Genomic DNA, 23,872 nt, shown 5'->3' with positions numbered 1-23,872 from the left:
TTTTAAACCAGTGAGGGAGGCATTTAAGAGAGAGAGAGAAAGGCAGAAGATAATGTCTCAAATTCAAAACAGTAGACAGGAATGGAGTTCCTCTTCCACGGCACATCCAGACAATTTTTATGCTCCCATTTTATCTGCCTCATTCTTTCCCTCAACAGATGTAATGTAACTGTGCTGTTCTCTGTACCACGATGGTCATGGTAAAGCCCTAGCATTTCCAAAATGTGATGGCTAGAGTTTCAGACAAAAGTGCCAGATGATTGCTCTGAGGCTGAAAGTACATGAGAATAAGCCCCCTCTGAAATGCATTAACTTACCTGAAGAAGCTTCACTCTTACTGTACAGGATGATTACAAAAAGACCAATCTAGTCCATCTTGAGATTCCACCCCCCCTCACACCCCAACATATTTGCAAAGGCATTTCATGACACAACAGAATATTAAACAATGTTAAGAGACAATGAAAATTAACACTAAAATAATTATTTGTGCTTTAAAAACATTACGTTCATCACACTCAAAATCAGCTACTATCACATGTAACGGGAAAGAACCCAGCGCTGCATTGCACAAGGTGCCCCCACCTCCCCTCCCCAAGGTCTGGAAGAACCCTGACCTTCCAGAACAAGGTCACCCATGTTCTGAAAGGTTACTACTGACCAGTGTTGGCTTTAGCTCAAGACAAGTAAAGACTACACTGTCTTGAAATCCATTTTCACATTTCAAAGATGAAATGCAAACAAGCAAATTGGTTTTAAGTTAATTAAGGCATGCAGTTTAGCCATCCTTCCTCACCAGCTGCATACATTTGCTTCAATTCAGCTCTGCACTAATATGTTTCACAAGCAGTTCAATTCATGCGACAGGCTGGAATCTGGGCTGAGACCTCCAAAGTGCCTGTAACCATTCCTGTGGAGAGGCACTAATCCATCCTACCTGGCGTACAGCCATGCCGCTGCAAATACCTTTTTAGAGGCAACATGTTTTATTCTCAAAAGAATGCACAGAAGCTGAGATTGAAACAACAGAAAAGAGAACAACACACCTGGTTTCTCAGACTGACAAGCTACACATTTGCTGTCTTCTGCCTTATTTACTAAAAGGCACACCGCACAGTCCCAAGAGCCTTTTGGCTTCTTAAATTTGTCTCCAAACCCCATAGTGACTGTTGTGTCAGTGCTGCTGGAGGAGGATGTCACTGTCACTGAGTTGTCTGTGACCACTGGCAATGTCAGAGCAGGCATTACTCCTGTTCCAGGCTTTGGTGTCTCACATGCTACACATTTTGTAGCTTCGGGTTTGTTCTGGACCAGACAAGTATCACAATCCCACATGTTGGGTGGTGTTTTTAGTATGTCTTCAAAACCCATTCCCCCCGCTGTGGGGACTGCTGCCTTGGAGGCAACACATTGACTTGAGCTTATAGTCTGTTTCGTACTCTCAACTGTTGACACTTCAGCAGCTTGACAGGTTACACATTTGTCATCTGTGGTTTTGTTTTGTAGACACGGGTCATGTGTGTCAGACTGCCCAAATGAGGGTGCTTGCTTAGAGGTGTCTTTACCTGCAGAAAAACTACTTATCGCAGGCCTTGTATAGACCTCTGTGCTTGTAACAGGCTGTGCAGATGCAGAGGAGTGTGTTTTCACAGATGCAAAGCCTAGGAAAAAAGCAAACAGGAACGATGTTACTGACAAAGCAGTACCCTCCCTACGCGCAACTGGGTTATCATACGAGACGGCGTAAAGTTAAATCCAGTGCCAAAGGTTACAACCATACATTCCAACTGACTGCGAGAGGAAGTCCCTGGAAATCTTATCTAATGGGATGAAATTTCATATGCTGCACCAGGACACAACAGAACAGTTATTTAAAGCTTGGTTTAACTCTTCGTTTCCGAGAAAATTTTATATACAAACCTTCACTGCTAGATGCAAGTGTGAACAAACAGTACTGAAAGCTGACAGGCAGTCACGGACTGGAAATAATTCCATTTCATTTGAAGACACTGTGGTGGTTCAGCCCCAAGCAGTGCCTGAGCACCACACGTCACCTGCTCACTCCCAGACGAGAAACAGACAAAGCCTCTGAGGGCTGGGGTAAGGACACTTTGCTGACAAAAGCACTGCGAAAGGGGAACACTAACAGCCAGCAGCCACACTCACACCCAGTGAGAACACAGAGTACCTTACCAACCCGATGATAACAGAGTACTGTTACCAGAGTACTGTACCAGACCCCACCCAAACTGGACTGAAGGCACCTAAAGTGAGGCACTCCCTGACCACCCGCTTTTATGGGGGAGCGATGTCAGGTGGTATGGAAAACAGCATGGGCTAACTCAGCTCACCTGGGCTGGCTGCTTGGGGAGGCTACCTCTAGCCTGGCCAGAGCCAGGATAGACACCATGCCAAATCAAATTAAATTTCTGAAGCTATTTCTGCCATCATAGGTGACTCACACTTACTTTAGTAGCTGTAATGGCAGTTGGTACTTGGAGCAGCAATCCAGATGGTATTTCCCCACAGATACTGAGTTATTAGGTAATAAAAATGAAGACAACAGAATAATTGTTGTCTTAATCTTTGTGCAAGATGCACTGGACACAGGCCAACTCCATATTTAAAGGTGCCAATTTTAACAGAAAACAAGAACCACTGATATGAAAATCCTAAAGAAAATGCTATGGCAATGCATCTTAATTAGCAGCACAAGTTGCCTGTAAAGCTAAAATGAAGGGTTTGTTTTTTATGATGTTGGTGTTGTTTTGAGTTTTGGGTTTGTTTGGGGTTTTTTTACAGAAGTGGAGTCTTTGAACAGTGTGGATTGAAAAACTGCTTGTCTTAAACTGATTAAGAAAACTAACATCACTTCACTCGTAGGTGTTTCCTTAAACAAAAAGCACAGTATATTTTCTCACTTAGCTCTTTCCAATATAAAAAGGCACTGTCTGAAGAAGTATAGAGATTTGTCACTTTATAAATCTAAATCTTGATTCAACCGAAGGCTTATGAGAGAAGATAGAATTCAGTAGAGTCCTTTTTCTTAAAACAAAAGACAACATCTACACACGCATACTTGGTTAAGCAGCTGAACAGAATTGAGATTGCTTAATAATCATAAAGTTTATAATGAGAAACAGTCCAGTTCTACTTAAAATTTGTGTTTGAATCCATAAGTAACTGTTATCATTTAAGGCCAAAAGATTTTTCCTAAAGATGTTTCAAAAGCTGCAAGAAATGGTCTTGACCATTCTTAAGTTCCAGAGATCTTGAATATGGGAGAGGAACATTTGTAAAGAACTTTACAAACATTTCCTTTCCGATTCCCTAGAGTGATCAGGGTTTCATTTAAAATAAAATTGACTCATTCTCTTTGTACTTCATTTACAATTACATTCTAACACATAAAGGAGAAGCAATGCATTTGGTGTGACGTTGCAGTTTTCCTTTCAGCAATAAAATACACTTAAAATAGAAGGGGAGATGGACCCTAACAGATAAGTGTTTAACATCATGCTCTCCTATGTATATATTTATAGCTAATATTGCGCTGTGACAAAGTGGGGGTTTGTTGTTGTCTTGGCTTTTTTTTTTTTAATCAATGCAGTTATATGCTAGCATATTTTTTCAATATCTTTTTAAAAGGAGATCACTATCTCACCAGGGCTCTTCAGAATGTCTAACACACTTCCTTCCTTTAAGACCTTCGCAGGTTTGGCAGTGCCATCGTACTCTTGTTTTTCTTCCTTCCTTTTGCTGGTGCTGTTTACAGTGGCAGTATCTTGAAAAGCAAAACAAAACACACCTTTCAGACATAAACATACTTAAAATATATTCACACTTGCTAGAAGCAAGAATTCTCAACTTTCAAGCTCCTTATAGAAGAATCTTCAAAATTCTAACTTGTTTTTGACTGTTTAAAATTACAACTTGGTTAAAGCAGATCTATTGCTCAAAATACACTTTTTGCCTGGAATTGCTAACATGCTCAGAAAGGACAGATTTACTATTTAATATACAAAGAAAAAGAAAATCAGCATTTCATAACTGAAATGCTAATATTTCTGTTACCTAGAGTAAGTAAGGACGTCACTGGCGTATCACTGGATCCAGAAAGCTCTGCTGATTTTGCAACAGGAATACTAAATGTAAACCCAGTCTGCTACAAAAGAGAGAGATTTTTCAGATTCTGGAACTAAAAAAACTTCAACCAAATTTTGTATGCAAATAAAATCTGAAATCCTTCACATTTTTGCTATACATCCTGGAAGATAAATTAAGTCAGAAACTTACAGGTTTCCCCACCCTCACCCCATTATCAGAGCAAATTCTGTGTTGTTCTGCAATATTCTACTAAAGGCTTGAGAAAAAGCAGTGCTTTATTGAGTTTACTTACAGCCGATGGAGGTAGCACCTCCGCCTCAGTAGATTTCACAATTGGAGGTGAAAATCTGAACACAGGACTGCCAACATTACTTGCTGGTTGTACCTGTATTTCAAAACAATTAAGGTTTATATCTAAAAAAAGACAAATACTCTGGTTAAACAATAGCAGCTACCTGAATCCACTACCTCACAGCCATTCTGCAGTGAAGTTGTGAAATCTGATGTTTGGTATTTATTTCTAATCCGCAGATAAAAGTTATAATAAAAGAAAACGAAGCCTACAAGTAAGCATATAGTACAGTATCATCAAAACCAAATTCCATATATCAAAGGAAAACCTGAAATGCTAGGTAGATTTAAATACATTAAATATATGGAAAAAATCCAGACCAGGCAGCTTAAGAACTTTCAAAAGCTCAGCTCGCTTGAAGCCAGAGCTTCAGCAAATACCTCAAAATGTTAAAGTAGATATCTGTTTCTAAACATATTTTTGTATGTCAAGTACTCTGGCACAGATGAGTGTTTATTTTACTGCAATAACATTCCAATTATCGCACCCTAAGCTCGTACGCTACACTAGGCTTACATGACCATTAATGCAACGCCGTAATTTAACAGCTCAGCATAAAAGCCCAACAAAATTTGAAGCAGTTATACAATTATGCTAACCAGAAATTTGCAAAGTGTAAGACAGACAGACCATGAATCAAAAACTTTCTGCGTCTCCTCACCTTCAAATTCGAACACAATCCTGATTTATTCAACAAGGTACAAACTAATGCTGGTTAGCTTCAGGAGCACCCTAGAAGTTAACATACAGCAGAGCAGATGTATAGTCATCCTAAAAAAATATTCACAATATACTAGAAAGATTTACCTTGTTCATTGTTGCTGTTGAAATGGTGCTTGGTGACGATGAGGCAGTATTACTGGGATGAAAACTGAAGCTGAATGAAGGCAGCGATGCAGTACTGATGGGTAGGGGTACTTTCGGTAGTACTGGTTCCTCCACTTCCTAGAATTGTTTTAAATTTAATTGTTAACACATACTACTTTCCCACCCTGTCCCATCTTTAATTTCTTAAAGTTCAAGACAACAGAGAGATCTACAGATTAAGACAACGCAAGTTTTCAAAAGAAATCCTAACCTCCCCAGCTCAGCCTGCCAGGTGATTTTCACGTGTGGCAGGCTTGTTGCCATGTGATGCTACATTCAACACCTGCCCAGTAGGAATACTGAAAATTGACTCAGAATTGTTACCTGTGCAGAACAGAGAGGGACAGATCAGATTTGCTTTTGTTCTCTGTACTTTAGTTATTAAAGATCCAGAGAAACATGACTTCCAGTTATCCTCTCCTTCCTTCAATCAGGAGTACCCTCTCAAGACAAACGGAAAAGTGTGCCTCAAAATTAGGCAGAGCAGCTACCAAAGTTTCTGAAGTCATTATTCCAGTGAACTTGGAAAAAGGTTATCTTTAGAGAAGAAGAATGGTTTTGGTTCTCCTTGCAGTGCCCAATCTCTTACATCTCTTTCATAGCTTTGATTTGAAAAAGTCTGTTGGACCTTGATAGTCAGATTATATGTATTATAGAAATGTTTGGACTTCCTTAAGAGTACCAAAAACCCCCAACTAAACAAAAGCACAAAACACCAAAAAAGAAAGCCTGGCTAGCAGCATAGAAGATCATACACTGATAAATATAGTCTATATCATGTATCATAATTTAAATTTAAAACTCAGAAACCAGTGTATCTTATAAACTCTTGGTCTTACCCTTGCCTTTTTAAACTATTTGATTACCAAGATTAGATTAGTTTGGTTTAAATGGGAATGGGCAATCTACTAACAATTTGCACCAGCAGTACCAAGATCCACCCAGAAATGACTAAGCAGAGAGAGAAGTTGCTACTACAGAAACTTAATGTATCCTACAGCCTACATGTATTTCAGAGTTTTGATTTGAAAAGTCTATTTGACTTGATATTCAGACCACCTGTATTACAGAAATGTTCTCCAGTATTTACTGTTTCTGATTTTGCATTTAAAATTTTTTATAACATAAGATCCAGTAGTAGGCAGCTTACATAGCATCCAGTCAGAAAAACAACCTTTGGGATAGTCGAGACCATGGTTTTATTAAAAGGACTTTTCCCTTTAAAACAAGGACAAAACCCTCACTCAGTAAGTTTAAGTGCCGAAAAGGGAAACGTAGAACACTGTTTCCTGCTCCAGACTCTCGGCCTCTATCTTTCTACATGACTTAAATACGAAATAACAAATTAAATCATCTTCGTTTACTTACTTGGCACTTGCTTAAAACATCATTCCTTTACAAAAACTCTACAAACTTCCACCAAAAGTTCATTCAATTGTTAATAAGAAAACTTTATAGTATGAAGCATGTCCATGATCATATGACTAAAGATTTTAGAACTATAAAACCATAGCTGAGGCACTTAAACGGATAAACACACTGGAGCCTGCCCAGAAACCCTCAACAAAACCCCTAGAAAACTCAAGTTTCATTATTATAAATTACTATGAGGCAACAAAACTGGCATACTTAGCTAGTTACTTCAGTAAACTCAGTGAGAGCAATCAACCTAAGAGTCCCTTACCTGTTGTTCTTGTCCAGGTTTTGATATATAGTGTGTTCCTCTTTCCCTTCTCATCTTCCCACCACCTCCTCCTGAAGGCAGACCTCCTCCTGAAGACAGACCGTTGGATGCAGGAGCACTGAATTTCGGGTAGGTCAAATTGCTGGCACAGAACAACAATATACAGGTTAAGGGAAGGAAAAAACAAACAAGCAAAAAATAATCAACTTTATTTCATTCAAGCTCTTTATAGCCACTATTAGTCCTAGAACTGACACCTTCTAATCAGAACCTGAAAAAATGTTTCACAAGTTGTTAAATGCTGTAAGTACTTGAGGTTCCAAACAGCAAAAGCTGCATTAGTAAGAGCAGCGATGAGAAGGACATACATATGAAACAGTCACAACATCCATAAAGGAACGATGACTAAGCCAGAAGACCCGAAATAGAACTGATTTAGATTGGGTTTTTATACTGTTTCCTTTTAATAGTCCAGACAGTGGAAATTTTGACTGCCAGTTCTCTGGTTCTGTGACAAGCACGTATCTTTACAGGGATAGAAAAGAACAACTAAAAATACATAAGGAGAGAGAGAAGGAGCGCACGTGAAATGCTGCCAACAGCTCTTATGGAATAGAGGGGCTTAAACTCGTGTGGCAAGATAATGCAGCAAAAGCTTCAGAGGCAGCCCTGGCTTTCCTGAGGCCATCACCAGAAGCAGCAGAGGTGTTTGGGTGTGCCAACATTCCAGAAGTCTTTTCAGACATGAACACAGATCCCTTTTGTAAGGCATACAAAGGCATTTTTCTCTGTTCATTACAAAAGCCTAGATCCAAACCAAAAAGTTTTCCTAATCCAAGTGGGAAGCAAAAATAAAAGCCTGCCAAAACCCTCAACTCCCTCTCCCAAAAACACATAGCACACCCCAAACCAGAAGTGAACTAGGGAATAAAAATAATAAAAAAAAATAGTATGGCATCAAAATGAAGTATCCCTGGAAAAAATTAGCATATCAAAGCTTATCCTGCAGCCAAGCAGTCAGTCATTTCAGAAGTACATTTCATCACACTGGAAGACACCAGGTCAAATTTCCAGAAGACTGAGGAAGAGAATTGGTCTAAACTTGTCAGATACTTGCAAACAGTCTGCTTAGCACTGTAACCACTGAGAGGAATCAGATCCTTATGGCCATATGCTCAAATTTTTCTCTAATCCAAACTGACAATCAATCTGAATTCTGAAAAAAATCTTATGTCAAAATAGAGCTTTATTCAGACAATTATAAACTGCCTATAATACCCCAATATTCGTTATCTTCTGTCACCACCTGTCAGCTTCTAAGGGGCAGAGTTTTCTGTCCTCAAGCCAGTCAGTCCACTCTACAGTTCCTACCCAGAGTTAAAAACTAACTAGCCTTTGGTAGGCTGCACAGGGATGTACCAATGTACTGCAGGTTAACTGCACAAAGGGACTCTGGCCAGCTGCCCTGTATCAGTGCTGTGTTCCTGCTCCGGAATATGGCCCCCAAGAGACACTGGCTTTATAAAAGGGTATTTAAAAAGCATTATCCACTCTACAGACACCATGGCAGTAAAACTTGTGAACCAAATGAAAATCAGTTTTTTCAGGTTTCAGTTTACATGGAGGAGATATGAGTTCTACCAAAGAAAACTTAGAGCGGTTTGGAAAGCCACATGTGAAAACCTAACATCTGTTTGCACCCATGCTGAAACCTTACAGCTGATCTCTTACACCCCTGCAAAGGTGGTTACTATGAAGTCAAAGTATTAGATGCCAAAACAAAGGGTTGGGTTTGGGGTAGTTTTGCAAGCCCAAGAATGTCCAAGACAGCCTAAGAGCTTCTTGGAAGATGAACACAGGCAGTGAAATAAGATTCCCTGCTACTGTTCTTTGGAAAGGACTACTCCAAAAAAGGTATCCTTTGGATGCAATATGTCTTAATCCAAGCATTGCCAGCGCCATCAATATTATCTGTCATTCTACATTAACCAAGCAAGTAGTTTAGTGCAAGACAATCTCCTCAGGAATGGTTTGGATTGGAAGGGACCTCGAAGACCATCTAGTTCCAACCTCCACTGCCACAGGCAGGGACACCCTCCACTAGACCAGCTTGCCCAAAGCCTCACCCAGCCTGACCTTGAACACTGACAAGGAAGGGTCAGCCACAGCTTCTCTGGGCAACCAGTGTTTCACAACCCTCACAGGAAACAATTTCTTCCTACTATCTAACCTAGATCTACCTTGTTTCAGTTTAAAGCCATCACCCCTTGTCTTATAACTACATGCCCCTGTAAGAAGTAATACAATTAACAACTCTCCTGGAATTTTGTTTTAGAGACAAGTTGGCATTTGGCCTCTGAATTATTCTGAAGAGCTCCTGTTTTCATGCAAATTCACAGAGCAGAAAAGTGACTTCTCCACACAACGAGCTTTTAAAAAATCATATCTTCCTCCAGGTTTTTGCTTTTAAAAAGAAATAATCTATCCCTCAACTGTAAAAGCCACGTTAACTTACTTATAAGGATCTTTTAGAAAGAATAATTCCTTTAGGACAAAGCTGTCAGACTCCAAGTGATTAAATAATGAGCTGAAACTAACAGCTGTCCCCCCAAATGAACATCAAGATGCACAAATGGTTAAAGACTCTCATAATACAATTTTTTCACTGTAGATTCCATTCTCTTTACTGAGAACTGTTACTGCCCACCCAAAAGACAACAGAGGTGCAGACTGCAGTTACAGAGGAAGTATTTTAAATGAATAAATGTCTCATACCTTTCCGATGGTTTTACTCGCTGCTCCGCGGGAGAACTCTCCTCTCTCAGGCCCTGAAAGTTAAGTTTGATTTATTTCATAATATACCCAAATGCATTTATGTACCACACACAAAGCAAGCACTTGTTTTTATTTTGCGTTTTTTTTATTTATATCACTAAATATACCTTGTCTACTTAAACTTGTTCCCCAACCACTAGGCCTATCCACTTTGATCTCCAGCCTAAAAAGCCCATAGATTGAACACCTGGTCATCTTTACATTCAGACTGCTATTGGAACCATGGGTGTCAGGGTGGGTTTTTTCTGAAAGAGATGCCAATCTTGTTTTAAGGAAAGTTTATTAGGTACTCTATCTGCACCAAAGTGATCAGAGTGAGTAATAAAGGTTATTGTCAAAAACCTCACTTGGAGCCTGTAGCTCACCTGAGTTTATACACAACATGAGCATGTTTCATCAGCAATGTCTTTGTGTACAGGAGCATAAGAGAAGAAAATGTTGGGTTTGTATTTTGACAGTCTTTCCCTGAGAACAGCCTGACCCAATAGCACAGCATCCCGTTCTGAAAATAACCACCAGTCACTTACTGTTCCAAAAATATAATTAAATCTGTAAAACCTCAAAGTATTTCCTCCACAATGTTTTTCACTGTCTTAACACTTACCTCAAACTTACTACCAGTACTCTTTTCTGAGAAAGAGCTCCTTAGTAAAGTAATTACTTAGAAACACTCCAGGCCTACATAAAGCAGGCAGATACAGACCAGACAATTTACTTACTCTGTGCTCTGTATCTACCCTCTGGCGAATTCTCCTGGAATCAGTAGCTGGAGTCAGAGATGGTTTAAAATACACTGTCTCAGAGATTCCCTTTGGTGTCACAAGTTTCCTGACAGGTGGATGCTGCGATTCCACCTTTGAAAGGGAAGAAAAATCAATTTAATCAATTTATCCTTGCACACCTACCCATTTCCACAGCATTTACTTATTAAAAAAAGTTACAGAATTATAAACCTCCCATCAGTCTCATCACCCAGTGAAAATGACTTGGAAGTGTTGAAAGCATTTAGCTTGCAGAGGGAAAAATCAATAGAAAAACAGTTATAAAAATCCAAAAAAGCTAAACAAATAGCTAAAGTCCTGTCGCAGTTTTGTGTAGCTGGGTGCTGAGAGAGAGACCAGGGGCTGCAGAAAATGGCTGCTGGAATGCTCTGCCGGTCCCCAAAAATGTAAACTTCAGGCAATTCAAGGCCAAAGTTGCTCTGACCAGGGCTGAGCTAATCAGAGGTGGATTCATAGAGCCTCTGAGAATCACATACAGGAGAAAACAACCCGGAAGCAGCTGTATTTTGCCACCAGAGAAGGGAGCGAGAAGATGTAAGGAGCTGTGCAGACACCAAGGCCAGAGAAGGGTGGGGGAGGAGGCGCCCCAGGTGCTGGAGAGAAAGATGCCCCTGCAGCCCATGGAGAAACCAATGGAAAAGGCCGAGACCCCACCTGCAGCCCATGGAGGGGCTCCATGCTGGATGGAGCAGGTGGAGGCATAGAGAAGACGCTGTGACCCTATGTTGGGATAAGCCCCTGCCAGCACTTGCAGCCATGAGGAGAATCAGAGACACAGAGATGAGCGAGAGTTTTGCGTCGGAACAGGTTTGCTGGGAGAGGCTTGGAATCCCGTGGAGGACTGGGACTGAGAGACACTGTGATAAAGAGATAAAGCCCCCTGGGAAAGGCTTCACGTTGGAGAAGTTTGTGGAGGACTGTCTCCTGTGGGTGAGACCCCACGGTGCAGCAGGGGGAGGGTGTGGAATGAATGCCCCCACCCCCAGCCAAGAAGGAAACCAACTTGCAAGGGACTGACCGAAGCCCCATCTCCCAGTCCCTGCCCCCCTGTGCTGCGATCGGGGGGGAAGAAGGGAGTGAAATCATGACTAGAGTTGAAGTCTGCTAAGGAGGGAGCTGGGAGGGAAGGTTAGAGGTGGTTTAAGATCTGGAAAAGCAAAACTGCTCATGAAGAAGTAACCAAGAACACCATTTTTTCCCAGTCCCTGCCCCCCTGTACTGCGATCGGGGGGAAGAAGGGAGCAAGATCATGGCTAAAGGGAAGTCTGCTTAGAATGGAGGGGTGGGGGGAAGGTGCTACCGAGAACCCCATTTTCCCCAGTCCCTGCCCCCCTGTACTGCGAGCGGGGGGGAAGAAGGGAGAAAAATCCTGACTAAAGTTTGATGAGAAGGGAGTGGTGGGAGGAAAGTGTTTTTAAGATCTGGTCACGCTCCCAACTCCAGTTTTACTGTTCTTTGTAGTGTAGTGTAATCAATTAGGTAGTTTTCCTTCTTCACTTTGTGTTGAGTCTGTTTTGCCCATGTTATTGCTGACAGAATGATCTCTCCCTGTCCTTGTTTTGACTCCTGGGCCTCTTAATACATATTTTCTCCCCTGTCCAACTAAGGAGGGGAGTAATAGACTGATTTTGGTGGGCATCTGGCCTCCAGCCAGGGCTAAACCACCACAAGTCTGATCGAATCCCATTTCAAAATTTCACAGGCAAAATAACTCACTATAATATGCTCTCATCTCTTCCTCTCTTCTACCCACATTGTGATTTTTTTTTACTGGCTTAATCCATTACTTTAACATTCAAAGCACTAAGCAGCTAATTATATAGGCTCCTGGGTTTCATTTTTCCTACATTTTCCTTTTTTGAAGTAACACACCAAAAAAACCCCAAAGAACCACCCCCCAAAAAAAAACCACCCCCACCAGCCCCCCCAACTTGTAAAGTAATTTACAATAGCCTCATTCATTAAAAAAAAATCTTCCAGTGTTTTAGATTTCTATTAGATGTACTACTTCGACTTCCCCTGTCAAAGCATTTTCACAGACAAGGTACTTTTTAACAGAAAACACTCTATGTTCTGCAAAACCGACCTGACTGAATTGTGAAACAAAGACAGACTCCAAAAGGCTACAAGATTTACCAAAGGCTCCATCTTCAGGCTTAAGGATCAGAAGAGTAAGACCAGGGATGCATGCTATTGTTTAAATCAGTAGCAACAGAAAGCTGTTTGCAACATTGCTTTAATTTCACAGTATTTCCCAACTTTTGGTAATAAAATTCATTCTGTATTATCTATAAAGTGAATAAAGTTATATATCTTTCTAAAAAATATTACACTCATTTTGAAACCTGAAGTAAAATGTGTTTTTAAGTTAACAAATCCATTTTGAACGAAGGAGGGTCTGTTAATGTTTTTAAATGTAAATAGAACAGAACCGGAATAGAACAGTTGAGGTGGAAAAGACCTACAATGACCACCCACAGTCCATCTGCCTGATCAAAGTTAAAGCACAGTACTGAGGTCATTGTCCAAATGCCTCTTCAACACTGACAGGCTTGGGGCATTGACCACCTCTCTAGGAAGCCTGTGCCAGGGTTTGACCATCCTCTCAGTTAAGAAATGCTTCCTCATCACAAGTCTGAGCCTCCCACTGAGGTGAGGGCTGTGAGCTTTGAGCCACATGTCTCAGGGATAGAAGAGCTCAGTACCTTCCTCAGCGTTCCCCCTCCTCAGGAAGCTGCAGAAATCAACAAGGTCGCCCCTCAGCCTCCTTTCCTCTGAACTAGACAAACCCAAGGCCCTCAGCCACTCCTCAGATACTGTGCCTTCCAGCCCCTTCACCAGCTTTGATACCCTCCGCTGGATGCCTTCAAGGACCTGTTTAATATCTTCATTGACGACCTTGATGAGGGAATAGCATCCACCCTCAGCAAGTACGCCGATGATCCAAAGCTGGGAGGAGTGGCTGACACGCAGGAACACTGCGCTGCCATCCAGAGAGACCTGGCCAGGCTGGAGAGCTGGGCAGGGAGAAACCAGATGAGGTTCAACGAAAGCAAGTGTAGAGTCTCGCACCTGGGAAGGAACAACCGTTTGTATCAGTACAGACTGGAGGATGACCTGCAGGAGAAGAGCTCAGTGGAGAAGGACCTGGTTGATGACAGGTTGGCCATGAGCCAGCAGTGTGTCCTGGTGGCTAAGAGAGCCAATGGGATCCTGGGGGGCATCCGGAGGAGTATAGCCAGCAGGTCAAGGGAGGTGATCCTCCCCCTCTACTCTGCCCTGGTCAGGCCCCACCTGGACTATTGTGTCCAGCTCTGGGCTCCCTGATATAAAAAAGACAGGGATCTCCTGGAGAGAGTCCAGAGAAGGGCTGCGAAGATGATTAAGGGCCTGGAGTATCTCCCCTATGAGGAAAGGCTGAGTGAGCTGGGACTGTTCAGCCTAGAGAAAAGAAGACTAAGGGGAGACCTTATTAATGTTTATAAATATCTTAAGTATGGGATGCAGGGGGAAATGGCCAGTCCCTTTTCAGTGGTCTGTGGAGACAGGACAAGGGGCAATGGCTGCAAGTTGGAGCACAGGAAGCTCCGCACCAACATGTGGAAGAACTTTTTCACAGTGAGGGTGACAGAGCCCTGGGACAGGCTGCCCAGGGGCGTGTGGAGTCTCCATCTCTGGAGATATTCAAGACCCGTCTGGATGCCTACCTGTGCAATATGAGCGAGGGAGCTGCTTTGGCAGGGGGGTTGGACCCGATGATCTCTCGAGGTCCCTTCCAACCCCTGTGATTCTACAACCTTCCCATCCTCCTTAAATGTCAAGCCACTGATGATTGCCCAATGCTCCCATCCATTTAGATCCCTCTCAGGCTTCTTGTCCCTCAAGAGAGTCAACAGCAGCTCCCGATTTGGTATCACCAGCAAACTTGCTAATGGTGCCTTCAAGTCCTGCCTCCAGATCACTGATAAAAACTCAACAGGACTGGCCCTACAACTGAGCCCTGAGGAACACAGCTGGTGACTGGTTGCCATCCAGATGTAGCCCCATTCCCTAGAACCCTCTGAGCTCTGCTCTTCAGCCAGTTCTTCATCCAGCCCACTGTCTACCTGCTCATCCCATAGTTGGACAACTTCTCCAGAAAGATACTGTGAGAGACAGTATCAAAAGCCTTACTAAAATCCAGACAAACTACATCCACCGCCTCCTCTTCATCCACTAGGCAGGTGAAGGGTATCAAACTAGACAGGAACACAAAAATAGAAGTCACCCAGTTGGATGTTTACTACATTAAGAGCCATCCTGTCTCTCTAGTGCAGATCCTCAAAATAAGGAAAATACCACCAAAAAGTTTTGTCTGGGTGCTCAAGTGTTCCGTCAACCACACAGAAAGGAAAACACACAACCCTCTCCCCCTGCTTTTCATCAAGGGCTACCCTTGCCCTGCCAAACTTCATGCATTCTAGTCTTATGAATAGACTATTTCTCTACTTTTACCCAGTGACAGCTGTGTGCAAAATTCTCTTTCTGACTGACGTCAGGCTCTGCTGCAAATCTGGCAGAGCTTTCTTAACGCCTCATCACAGGTGTAGTTCTATGATATAACTGAGAGTCCATACCAGCTTTGTTTTCAATTATTTGGATGATATATACAGTAAACAAATTACACGCTCTGCTTTTCAAGATGGCACAAGAAATCCAAGATATCTGTAAACTCTGAGGTGACTGGAAAACTAATTATACTTGTAATCAAGGGATTAGTATAGAAATTCCTTGAGACGTTCTGTCCATTTTTGCATTAAAACAGCAAATGAAAAGTTTGCCTGGAAGAAGAAAATCCCACACTTCTCCTTCACTTGTCTGATCTTGAAGAGGCCTTTTTGGGGGATTTACAACTTAAAAAACCTCAACAAAAGTCATGAAAACACATCCTTAGTTTAAATTTTTTAAACAAAACCAAAGGAAATAATGATTTACCATAGCATTATCACCAATTCAGTACTATCTCCAAACAGGAATTTATGAAGATAAGGTTACAGAAGTGATAACATTTACCAATTTTCCTTCTTACTTCGAGGAGTAACAAAAAACATAAGTATTATTTTTCTGCTCAAATTGAACATGGAAATCTGCACAAGGACTGTACGATCAATGTTTCTGTTTTTCTGATCATTCTTGCAAGAGAAGGCTTTTCTAAACAGCAAGATTAACATGCAACCTCAAGTTGCAAGGCAAGGTAGAACTACTTTTTGTGTTCTAGAGGAGCTGTTCTTGACTGACATATCAAGACATCACCACATAAAGATAACATAAATCTTAACCTGAGTAATATTCACAGTCCATCTTATAGTGTGGGCAGAAAGACATTTTTAGCAATTTCCACACACCCAAGACAGTCAGAATTCATATACCCTAATATTAACTTGCACTCCTGTGTATGCTGTCACTGAGGTTTATCAGATTTCTTCTATTAGATATATGCTTTAAAGCACAGAAACTTATCTGTCTCAGCTTAAGATGTTACTGATTCTTACCTGTCTTCGTCTGGACTGGTAGCTAGTCATATTCAGCAAACTCGCATCCACAGGCTAAGGAGGGGGGAAAATAAAAAACAATAAAGCCTAAGTATTAGAGGATGATTTTTTTCCCCTAAGAGAGGATTCCATGCAACAAAAACGTGGGGGGGGGGTTGTGATCAACTTACAGAAGATAGTGGACTAGAAACAGGAGATGGAATCTTTTTAGCATCCTGTTGAAAAAACAACGCAGTAAATTAAATTGGACACTACACCTAAGGAAGATCTTGATCTGATAGGAGCACGTTTACTATGTTTTTCAAGCACATGAAATAAAGTAGATTAAAAGGAGTGCCATTTACCGCCAAAGGACTTGACATCTTCTCCAGTGACTGCAAGATGCGCCGCGCTGTGGAACTGGTCACACCGAAGGACTGCGCACTCACTTGTTTGGGTTTCACTTGTCTTCTTACTGGTGGCTGAGAAATTGGCATTGTGAATGTTAGGAAGCTTGGCTCTGAATCAAGCACGCGTGCGTTTTAGGCCCTATGGCTACACTGACTATATCATCAATACTCGTGATGACAGAGGAAAATGTACTCGCTGGGCACTGAAGCCATAAAGAATAAAACACGCTCCTCGGACTTTACAGAAGTAGGGCCCCATACATCTTGCACATGGGATACAGCAACAAAGGAAATACTTAAACGCAAAAGGTCGCAAAAGGGAAGATGTTAGGCCTGTAGGATCTCTGGAGCCTAACCAGGAAAACCAACCTGAAGCAAAGGATTATGCTGCAGAAAGTACTCGCAGTGACAAAACAGATCTCAGCATTTCACGACGGCGTAAGAGTACCATCTTAAAACCAATGTATAAAAACATCAGGAATTTCTAGTTTTACTTCTTGTTTCTTCCCTTCCCCCCGAGATTACAGTTGGCTGAAGATCTCTCTACTCCGTTAAAAAGATAAAAATCTGATTTAAACTGCAACAGTTCTGAACATTATTTCACACACACAAAAAAAAAAGGAACCTGTTTTATTTGCACCACGTGACTTTCAACAGCAATTAAAAGCAAACTTCTTTTGGTGTGACTTTTTTTTTTTTTTTTTTGAAAAAAGAAGTTCACCCCCTCACGTAACCACATGGCATTTACCACGCTGCTCTGTGAAGACAGGAAGCAGACCGTACAGCATGTACAAAACGCAAGCGAGACTCGCTGTAATCCACAGCGCGCGGAAACGAGCAGGCTTGTCTCTCCTGTGAAAGCCTAGTCCCTCTGGTTCCTCTTTTCAGATTTTTGTAAAAAAAAAAAGTAGCCTCCTAAAAAAGGGTTCCTAGCTTACGCAAAGTTGTGAGCGTTCTGAAGTTTGATTTAAGACCAAGTCAGAACAAACCACAAGTTTTCAAGGTTGCTCCCAAGTCAGGAACTTGTAGACCTCCTTGTTCTGGTGTACAAACAAGACTGCCCAAATAGGTCCAGCAAACTCTTATTTCCAGTTCCTTAAATAAAGTTCCTTTTGGCTTTGGATATATATATTTTTAAAATAACGGTCTTTTTGATTCAAACTCCAACTGACCCAGATTTATTGACTTCCTTTTAAATTCAACTGTAACTACTAAGAGTTGTCAGCAGTTTTAACTTGCTGGTTCATTTTAGAGCACTAAGAACTCATAGGGGCAAGTAACTCTTCTCAAGACGTATCTGAATGACCTTGAAGTAGAAAGCAGTTTATTGTTTATCTTGAATTTGCCTTTAGGACTGCATGCCTCCCTCTAGGCAACAGAAGAGCAAAAGATCAGCAAAGTTGCCTTTTAGATACTGCTATAATAAACAGTGCAGAGTTTTCTACAACATATTCACAGCATGAGCATAGGCATGCTTGGGTAAGACCTACGGACAAGTATCAGGCAGGTAACTTTTACCACTATAAATGTCATTGTTAAAGCTATGCCATCAATGTTTTCATTTACATGTTATTATAACATCATACAGTCAGAGGCAGACAACAGCACTTCAACTGAATTTTTTGAAAGACTTCACAGCAGAGGAAATCCCAACTACAAACAACTAGCCCAAACCTGAGGTGCTGCTGTCATTCTTGTGCATTATGACAAGTATTTCTTCGTAAGCTGTTAGAAAATAATTTAAGCAGAAAGAGTTCTTTTCTATTCCTGTAGGTTGAGAGGGCAGAATAGGAACAGCTGCCGCATTTTCAGCTCCCTGGGCAGTGGTAACCTTTCCGCGTGTCGCCTACATTTCCTCTCACACTGCACCACTCTTCTCATACCTCATAAGGAGCAACCCGAGTTCTTGTCAGCCTCGATGCTGCAGCTGCACCACCATAAGTAGTCTTCCCAGGGTAAAACGGAGAATCCCCAAACTGCATTGTCCTAAAGATCGAAGTGCTTCCAAGCGACTGCAGGAAGGTATTACGAGGAGTGGTTAGTAAAATGGCTACACATTCAAATTGATTAAAAGCAGTATTGTGCAGTACTTACAGGAGAGGGGGATCCAAAAGCAGATATATTGAATGCAGGTTTTTTAGAGCTAGCTGCAGGTTGCTGCGAGAGGGAATGAGATCTTTCAGCCTCTGTGGACCAGAGCAGTGCTGCTGAAGTGTTTTTTGAAACGGTGATATCTGCCAAAATGACACATGCTATATGTAAATGCCTTGTGTACATAGCTAACTTTGATATTACAGATTACACTAACTCCAGAGTTCTTTGATGCAGAAAAATAGATCTTACAGAATGAAAAACTCCCTTAAACACTCATTTCTCTCCCACTCTAACCTTCAGAGTTCTTCAAACAGATCAATTTCACATAAGGTACCAAAACCAAGTATCAACTTTGAACTTGAAATCTGCTCAGAAAAGGCCAAATAAGATACCTTTCAGTAATCTTTCAAAAACATTGCAAGAAGTTAACAGTATGCCTCCAACACAGAGCAATTTTATTTTGAATTCTTACACGGTAAAATAAAGAGCAGCAGCATAAACACTGGTGCATCTATAATGATGCAAGCGTTTTCCTACGGTGGTAAAGGGTTGGAGGCCAGCATAGATCAGAATTGCCACAGGTATTATACCTGAAGAATTCCCCCAAAGGCTGAACTAAGAGTTACTGACCTCTTTTAGAAGTATGCATTATAGAAACACACCAGAAAGCTCTAGTAAACGCAGGTTGTACTGCTAAAGCCTGGCAACATCTCTGAATTGTAAAACTACATTCTCCAGAGAACCTGCTGAGCATGCCTCAATCCCCACTTATATGGGGGACTACACAAAGCTACAGATCAGCTGTTTCCCCTTTCTCTGTGAGATCACCTAGGTCCCCATCTACATCAATACAATGTGGTTTGCTGGGTTTGAGGGGTTTTTTTACTTTAAAATGGTGTACATTGCTTACTGAGTTCATCAATACTACCATGTCTTTTGCTAACTGATACCTTCTAGCAAGAAAGGCTAAAGAAACAGCCCCAAACCTGTTCAGTCAGAATAGTTCCTTTATTGACTCCTGGTGAAAACACAGGAGGAAAAACCACAATTAAAAAAAAAAAAAAAACCACCAAATTCTTCTGTTGCTATTGGTCACTTGTATTTAATAGCATTTAACTAGCTGTCAGATATTCTGAGTCACTCTTCCTCCCAGCAATCAACCTAGCTGCCAAGCTACAAGCCATCTTCCGTTCATACTATCCCAGCTCAAGACTTATAGGTAACCTAGTTAAAAGTGTGTTTATCACTCTTTGTAACACCAAGGTATCATAAATGTATTCCATAGCATGGTTATATTAAAAAGGTGACAGGACTGTACACTTCTAAAATACTAAAAATTAAATTTAATTCTAACATCCAAAGCTGACAGCTGCCTAATTTAATTTACTGATGTGGAATATCAAAGAACATGAAGTACTTCACCAAATATCAATTAGAGAACACAAAAGTTACCTTTATCAGATGCTCTAGAGGAGAAGCCACTGGTTGTTGAGATGTTATCATCATCGTGTTGAGAGGTAGAATCTTTTATTTCTTTTACAAAAGACAGTCCAGGACTGCCAATGCCAAGTGAAGCTGATGTAGAGGGCTGACAGTGTGGTACTGCGGAATCCAACATGTTACAGTTCAAGTGGCTCCGATGAAGAGAGGGCCTTGTTAACGCATCCGAGAAGTTCAACGCAGACCTACTTGTGGATGGTTCTAAACAAGAACAGGGAGACCATCAGCTTTCCTTACAGACAAGCTCACAGAAATTAAACCCTGTTTTCTACCAACACTCAATCTATTGCCAAGTTCTAAGCACAAAAATAGAGAAGCCGAATTTAACTTCTTCCTCACACAGATAGTGTTTCATCTGTGATTACATCAACACTGCTTGCCATACTAAGCATTAGTGCCATGTCAAATAGTAGTTAACAACGAGGTTACACCAAATTCTGACCCCATGCTCAAGTGCTCTACCTCTTGGGTCTTTCACTAAATCAAACAGCTATCAACTCCTTCTGCAGACAAAAACTTGCAATAAATTTTCCAAAATTTGAGATTACATGGCAAGTTACAGAGAGCTCTGCAGTTTGTAACAAAGATTATGTTAATCTACATATATAACATGAAAATGTGTATTTGCAGAGATTTTGGAGAGTTTGGCTGAAGGCTGGCCAAGCCAAGGAATACAGGCTCTAGTACACTGGTACCTCAGGGCTGAAGAAACATGCTTTCTAAAACTGCAATAGTAACAGTAATTCTTAAAAAAAATCTTTTCAACTGTAGCAAGAAAGATTGGTCTACAACAACACAGACCGCAACACAAGCTACTAAAGGTTCTAGGGTGTCCATCTGCTCCTGATTTCTTGGGAGTTTGCTGTGCAGCTGTTCTTACTGAAAGGTCCTTTCACACAGTTCTTCAGGAAAGCCAACATGTGTTCCTCATTCATGAAGACCTTCTCTATTCCTTTATCCAAACTTACTCTCAAGCTACAGCTACACAGAAGGCAATAAAGCTCCTTATTTACAATTAGATTACATTGGTGGCAAAGGTATTTCCTCATTCTTTTTCATTCTGCCAAGAACACAAGCAACTGACTTGCCACACAGATGGTTATGTACACGTGCTCAGACAAAACTTCTCTCCTTATTAAAAATTGAGTTTCACAAAGCTACAAACTTAAGAGAAACTCAAATGAAAGTGGCGGAAAATTCAGAGAGAAGAACTACAGGAACAGTGAGGGGTATTGATACAGAACACAGACTGTTCTTTCGCAGGACAAACTCAGAGTTTACAAACTTCTTTGTAAAAGGTCCAAATAAGTTCTCAAAGACCCCACACTAGATATGCACACATCTTAAACTTAATGTTAATTTCAAAAAGAATAATGCCATAGCCAAAGTTCCCCAGTTATCCATTAAACTAACAAGGAATGTTACTAAACTGACTGAAGAAGCACAGGGAAGAAAAAAATACAATCAGGACGTGAGAAGGAATTTTCCTCCGCCATTCTAAGCATCTGGTCTTTTGTTTTGTGCACAACAAAACAAATTAATGTTTTTATTACCTTAGGCAATTAGGTAGACTTTCATTCCAGATCTTTTAAAAAGAAAACGTAACCCAGCACACTTACTGATGAACATTATCAATATTCTGTGCCAAGCTAACTGACTACCTGAAGTTAACTGATGACTTCCAAGGGCTGTAGGCAACCGCCTATACATTTTGTAATTATGTTTACAGTTTAAAGTTAAGACAGTTTCACAAACAGTTGTTGGATATGGGTATGTGTGTTTGGGTTTTGGGGGTGTTGGCTGTGTTTTGTTGTTGTAGATTTTTTTGTGGTTTGGGGTTGTTTTTTGGGTTTCAATTTATTTTTTTTTTAATTCTGTCAAAACGCTCCTTACAGCTTCCCTTAGAAATTTAGATTCAAAACTAGGAATCTGTGAATAAATACAGATGGCCAGAATACTCAATCATTTTTCACATACCTTCTAAATTAATTCTTGCTGATTCACGACGTGTGACTCTCTCATCAATCATTATGCTATCTTCATTTGCATAATCATGATGATAGTTTACTGGATTCTCTTCCTGGTTTGTAGACTCATTTGTATCTACACATTTATCTTCACTTTTAACGAAATACTTCTGTAACCATCCGGGTACAATGTTCTTCACCGATTCTGTCACTCTGCTAATGATTCCCTGCTTAAAAGAAAACACATTTGTTAATTACAGAAACAGGGTGAACAGCACGTGCTAGGATGCAACCTTGCACAGACCTTTAAGACAGATGTTAGCTAGCAAGTATTCAGGACAAGCCTAAGACAGAGCGGCTTGATCCTGGACAAAGGATCTCTATTATTTCTGGGACACGCATGACAAAAATTCACCTGACACTGGTTTACTACTAAGCTGTGACTTTCTGCACTTCCCAGTGACCATGGCAATGTTCACAACTCTGAAATTTCAGCCCAAGTTCACCAGAGGCTTAGCTTAAGTCCCGCAGTCATCAGGAAATTCTATTTCTAAATCCTGATGTTTTTTCTTTTTTTGAGGATGACTCCTCTTAACACCTTCATTTGAAAAACTAGCAAGAACAGAATCTCAGCAATTATCTACAGCGACAACAATAATAGCTGCAAAAATCGGTGAATTTAAATATTTACCATTTTTCCTATGCTGAACTGCAGTAACAAGGTGCATCAAAAAAACAGTTATGCTCTGAATAATCAGGGTATCCCGAAGGAAGGGAAGAAACAGCTATAGCATGTCTCACTACAGGACTGTCATATAGAGCTATTTTGACCAAATTTCATTTCATGGTATGTTGAAGTTTCGGATCTCCAAACCTTAACATTTGGCAATTACTGAATACATAAAAAGCCATTTCCATTTTTGTATTTACCAATTATTTGCAATGCTTACATTTTACAGTCAAAAAAATCTTTATTTACCATTTTGGTTTAGGCTGTCACTTGCTCCCTACCGTACCCTCAAAATTTCAACACACCTTCCTGTCAAATCTCAACCCCATCTGCACAGAGCTCCCTCCCTCTTTACACTGACTGCGGCCACAGAACCAGCTGCTAAAACTCTGCAAGCTGCAAGCAAACGTTAAAGCTAACTCAGCAATTTCAACACTTCAGAAACCGAAAAGTAACAAGAGTTAAAACAGATTTTTGTTGAACTCCACTGTCAGTTGCTAACAAGGGTACCAAACGCTCTTGCCAGGTTTAGGCAACAGAGTTTTCTAGCCAATGTTAAAATTCAGGAGTAAAAAATAAAAAAAGAATACTCTTTTAACACGTAACAGCTACTCTCTAGTCAATGATTCTGAAGCAAGGCCTCTGCTGTATTAACTTTTCTTTAAAAAATTAGCACACAAAGAAGCACGTATCACTTATTCAAGTCCTTCATACACGATAATGCAAACATCAACTTACAGGAGTTATAAACAAATTAGACACCCTTGAATCTGGAGTTAAGAAGGGGAGAGGAAAGAGGAGGAAGGGAAGGTAGAAAACAAAAAGCCTTTTCACAGAAAGAAAGTAGTCTTACTTTACAATTTGACATTTTTCGTAATGATCTGTAATTTCATCTTGTACTTGCACAAAGACAGAATAAATATCCAGGGACAGTTTAAACCAGTCTGAGTACAGCGCAATAAACACATCCATCACAATTACCACACTAAGATGCACACAAATATGCCACACTCAGGATGTTGCTGCTATTCTAC

General features: G+C 40.8%; 1 protein-coding gene across 1 annotated transcript in view; it reads right to left on the bottom strand.

Moving 5' to 3' along the window:
* The window catches only part of NUP153 (nucleoporin 153), a 47,486-nt gene that overhangs the window by 9,163 nt on the left and 14,451 nt on the right, over positions 1-23,872 (bottom strand). Inside the window, exons 2-16 of the mRNA XM_084280478.1 lie at positions 22,119-22,335; positions 20,094-20,342; positions 18,642-18,781; positions 18,431-18,559; positions 16,503-16,619; positions 16,329-16,373; positions 16,159-16,212; positions 10,565-10,699; positions 9,786-9,838; positions 7,011-7,152; positions 5,267-5,404; positions 4,400-4,492; positions 4,075-4,165; positions 3,665-3,784; positions 1,047-1,661 (exon numbers count right to left, since the gene is read on the bottom strand). Coding sequence (XP_084136604.1) covers positions 1,047-1,661; positions 3,665-3,784; positions 4,075-4,165; positions 4,400-4,492; positions 5,267-5,404; positions 7,011-7,152; positions 9,786-9,838; positions 10,565-10,699; positions 16,159-16,212; positions 16,329-16,373; positions 16,503-16,619; positions 18,431-18,559; positions 18,642-18,781; positions 20,094-20,342; positions 22,119-22,335 — 2,338 coding nt within the window. The remainder of the gene's footprint in view (positions 1-1,046; positions 1,662-3,664; positions 3,785-4,074; positions 4,166-4,399; positions 4,493-5,266; positions 5,405-7,010; positions 7,153-9,785; positions 9,839-10,564; positions 10,700-16,158; positions 16,213-16,328; positions 16,374-16,502; positions 16,620-18,430; positions 18,560-18,641; positions 18,782-20,093; positions 20,343-22,118; positions 22,336-23,872) is intronic.

The sequence above is a fragment of the Gallinula chloropus genome (genome assembly GCF_964237585.1).
Source record: "Gallinula chloropus genome assembly, chromosome: 2".
NCBI classification, from domain to species: Eukaryota; Metazoa; Chordata; class Aves; order Gruiformes; family Rallidae; genus Gallinula; species Gallinula chloropus.
The sequence above is the reverse complement of the archived record's forward strand: the minus strand, read 5'-3'. Positions and strand labels throughout refer to the sequence as shown.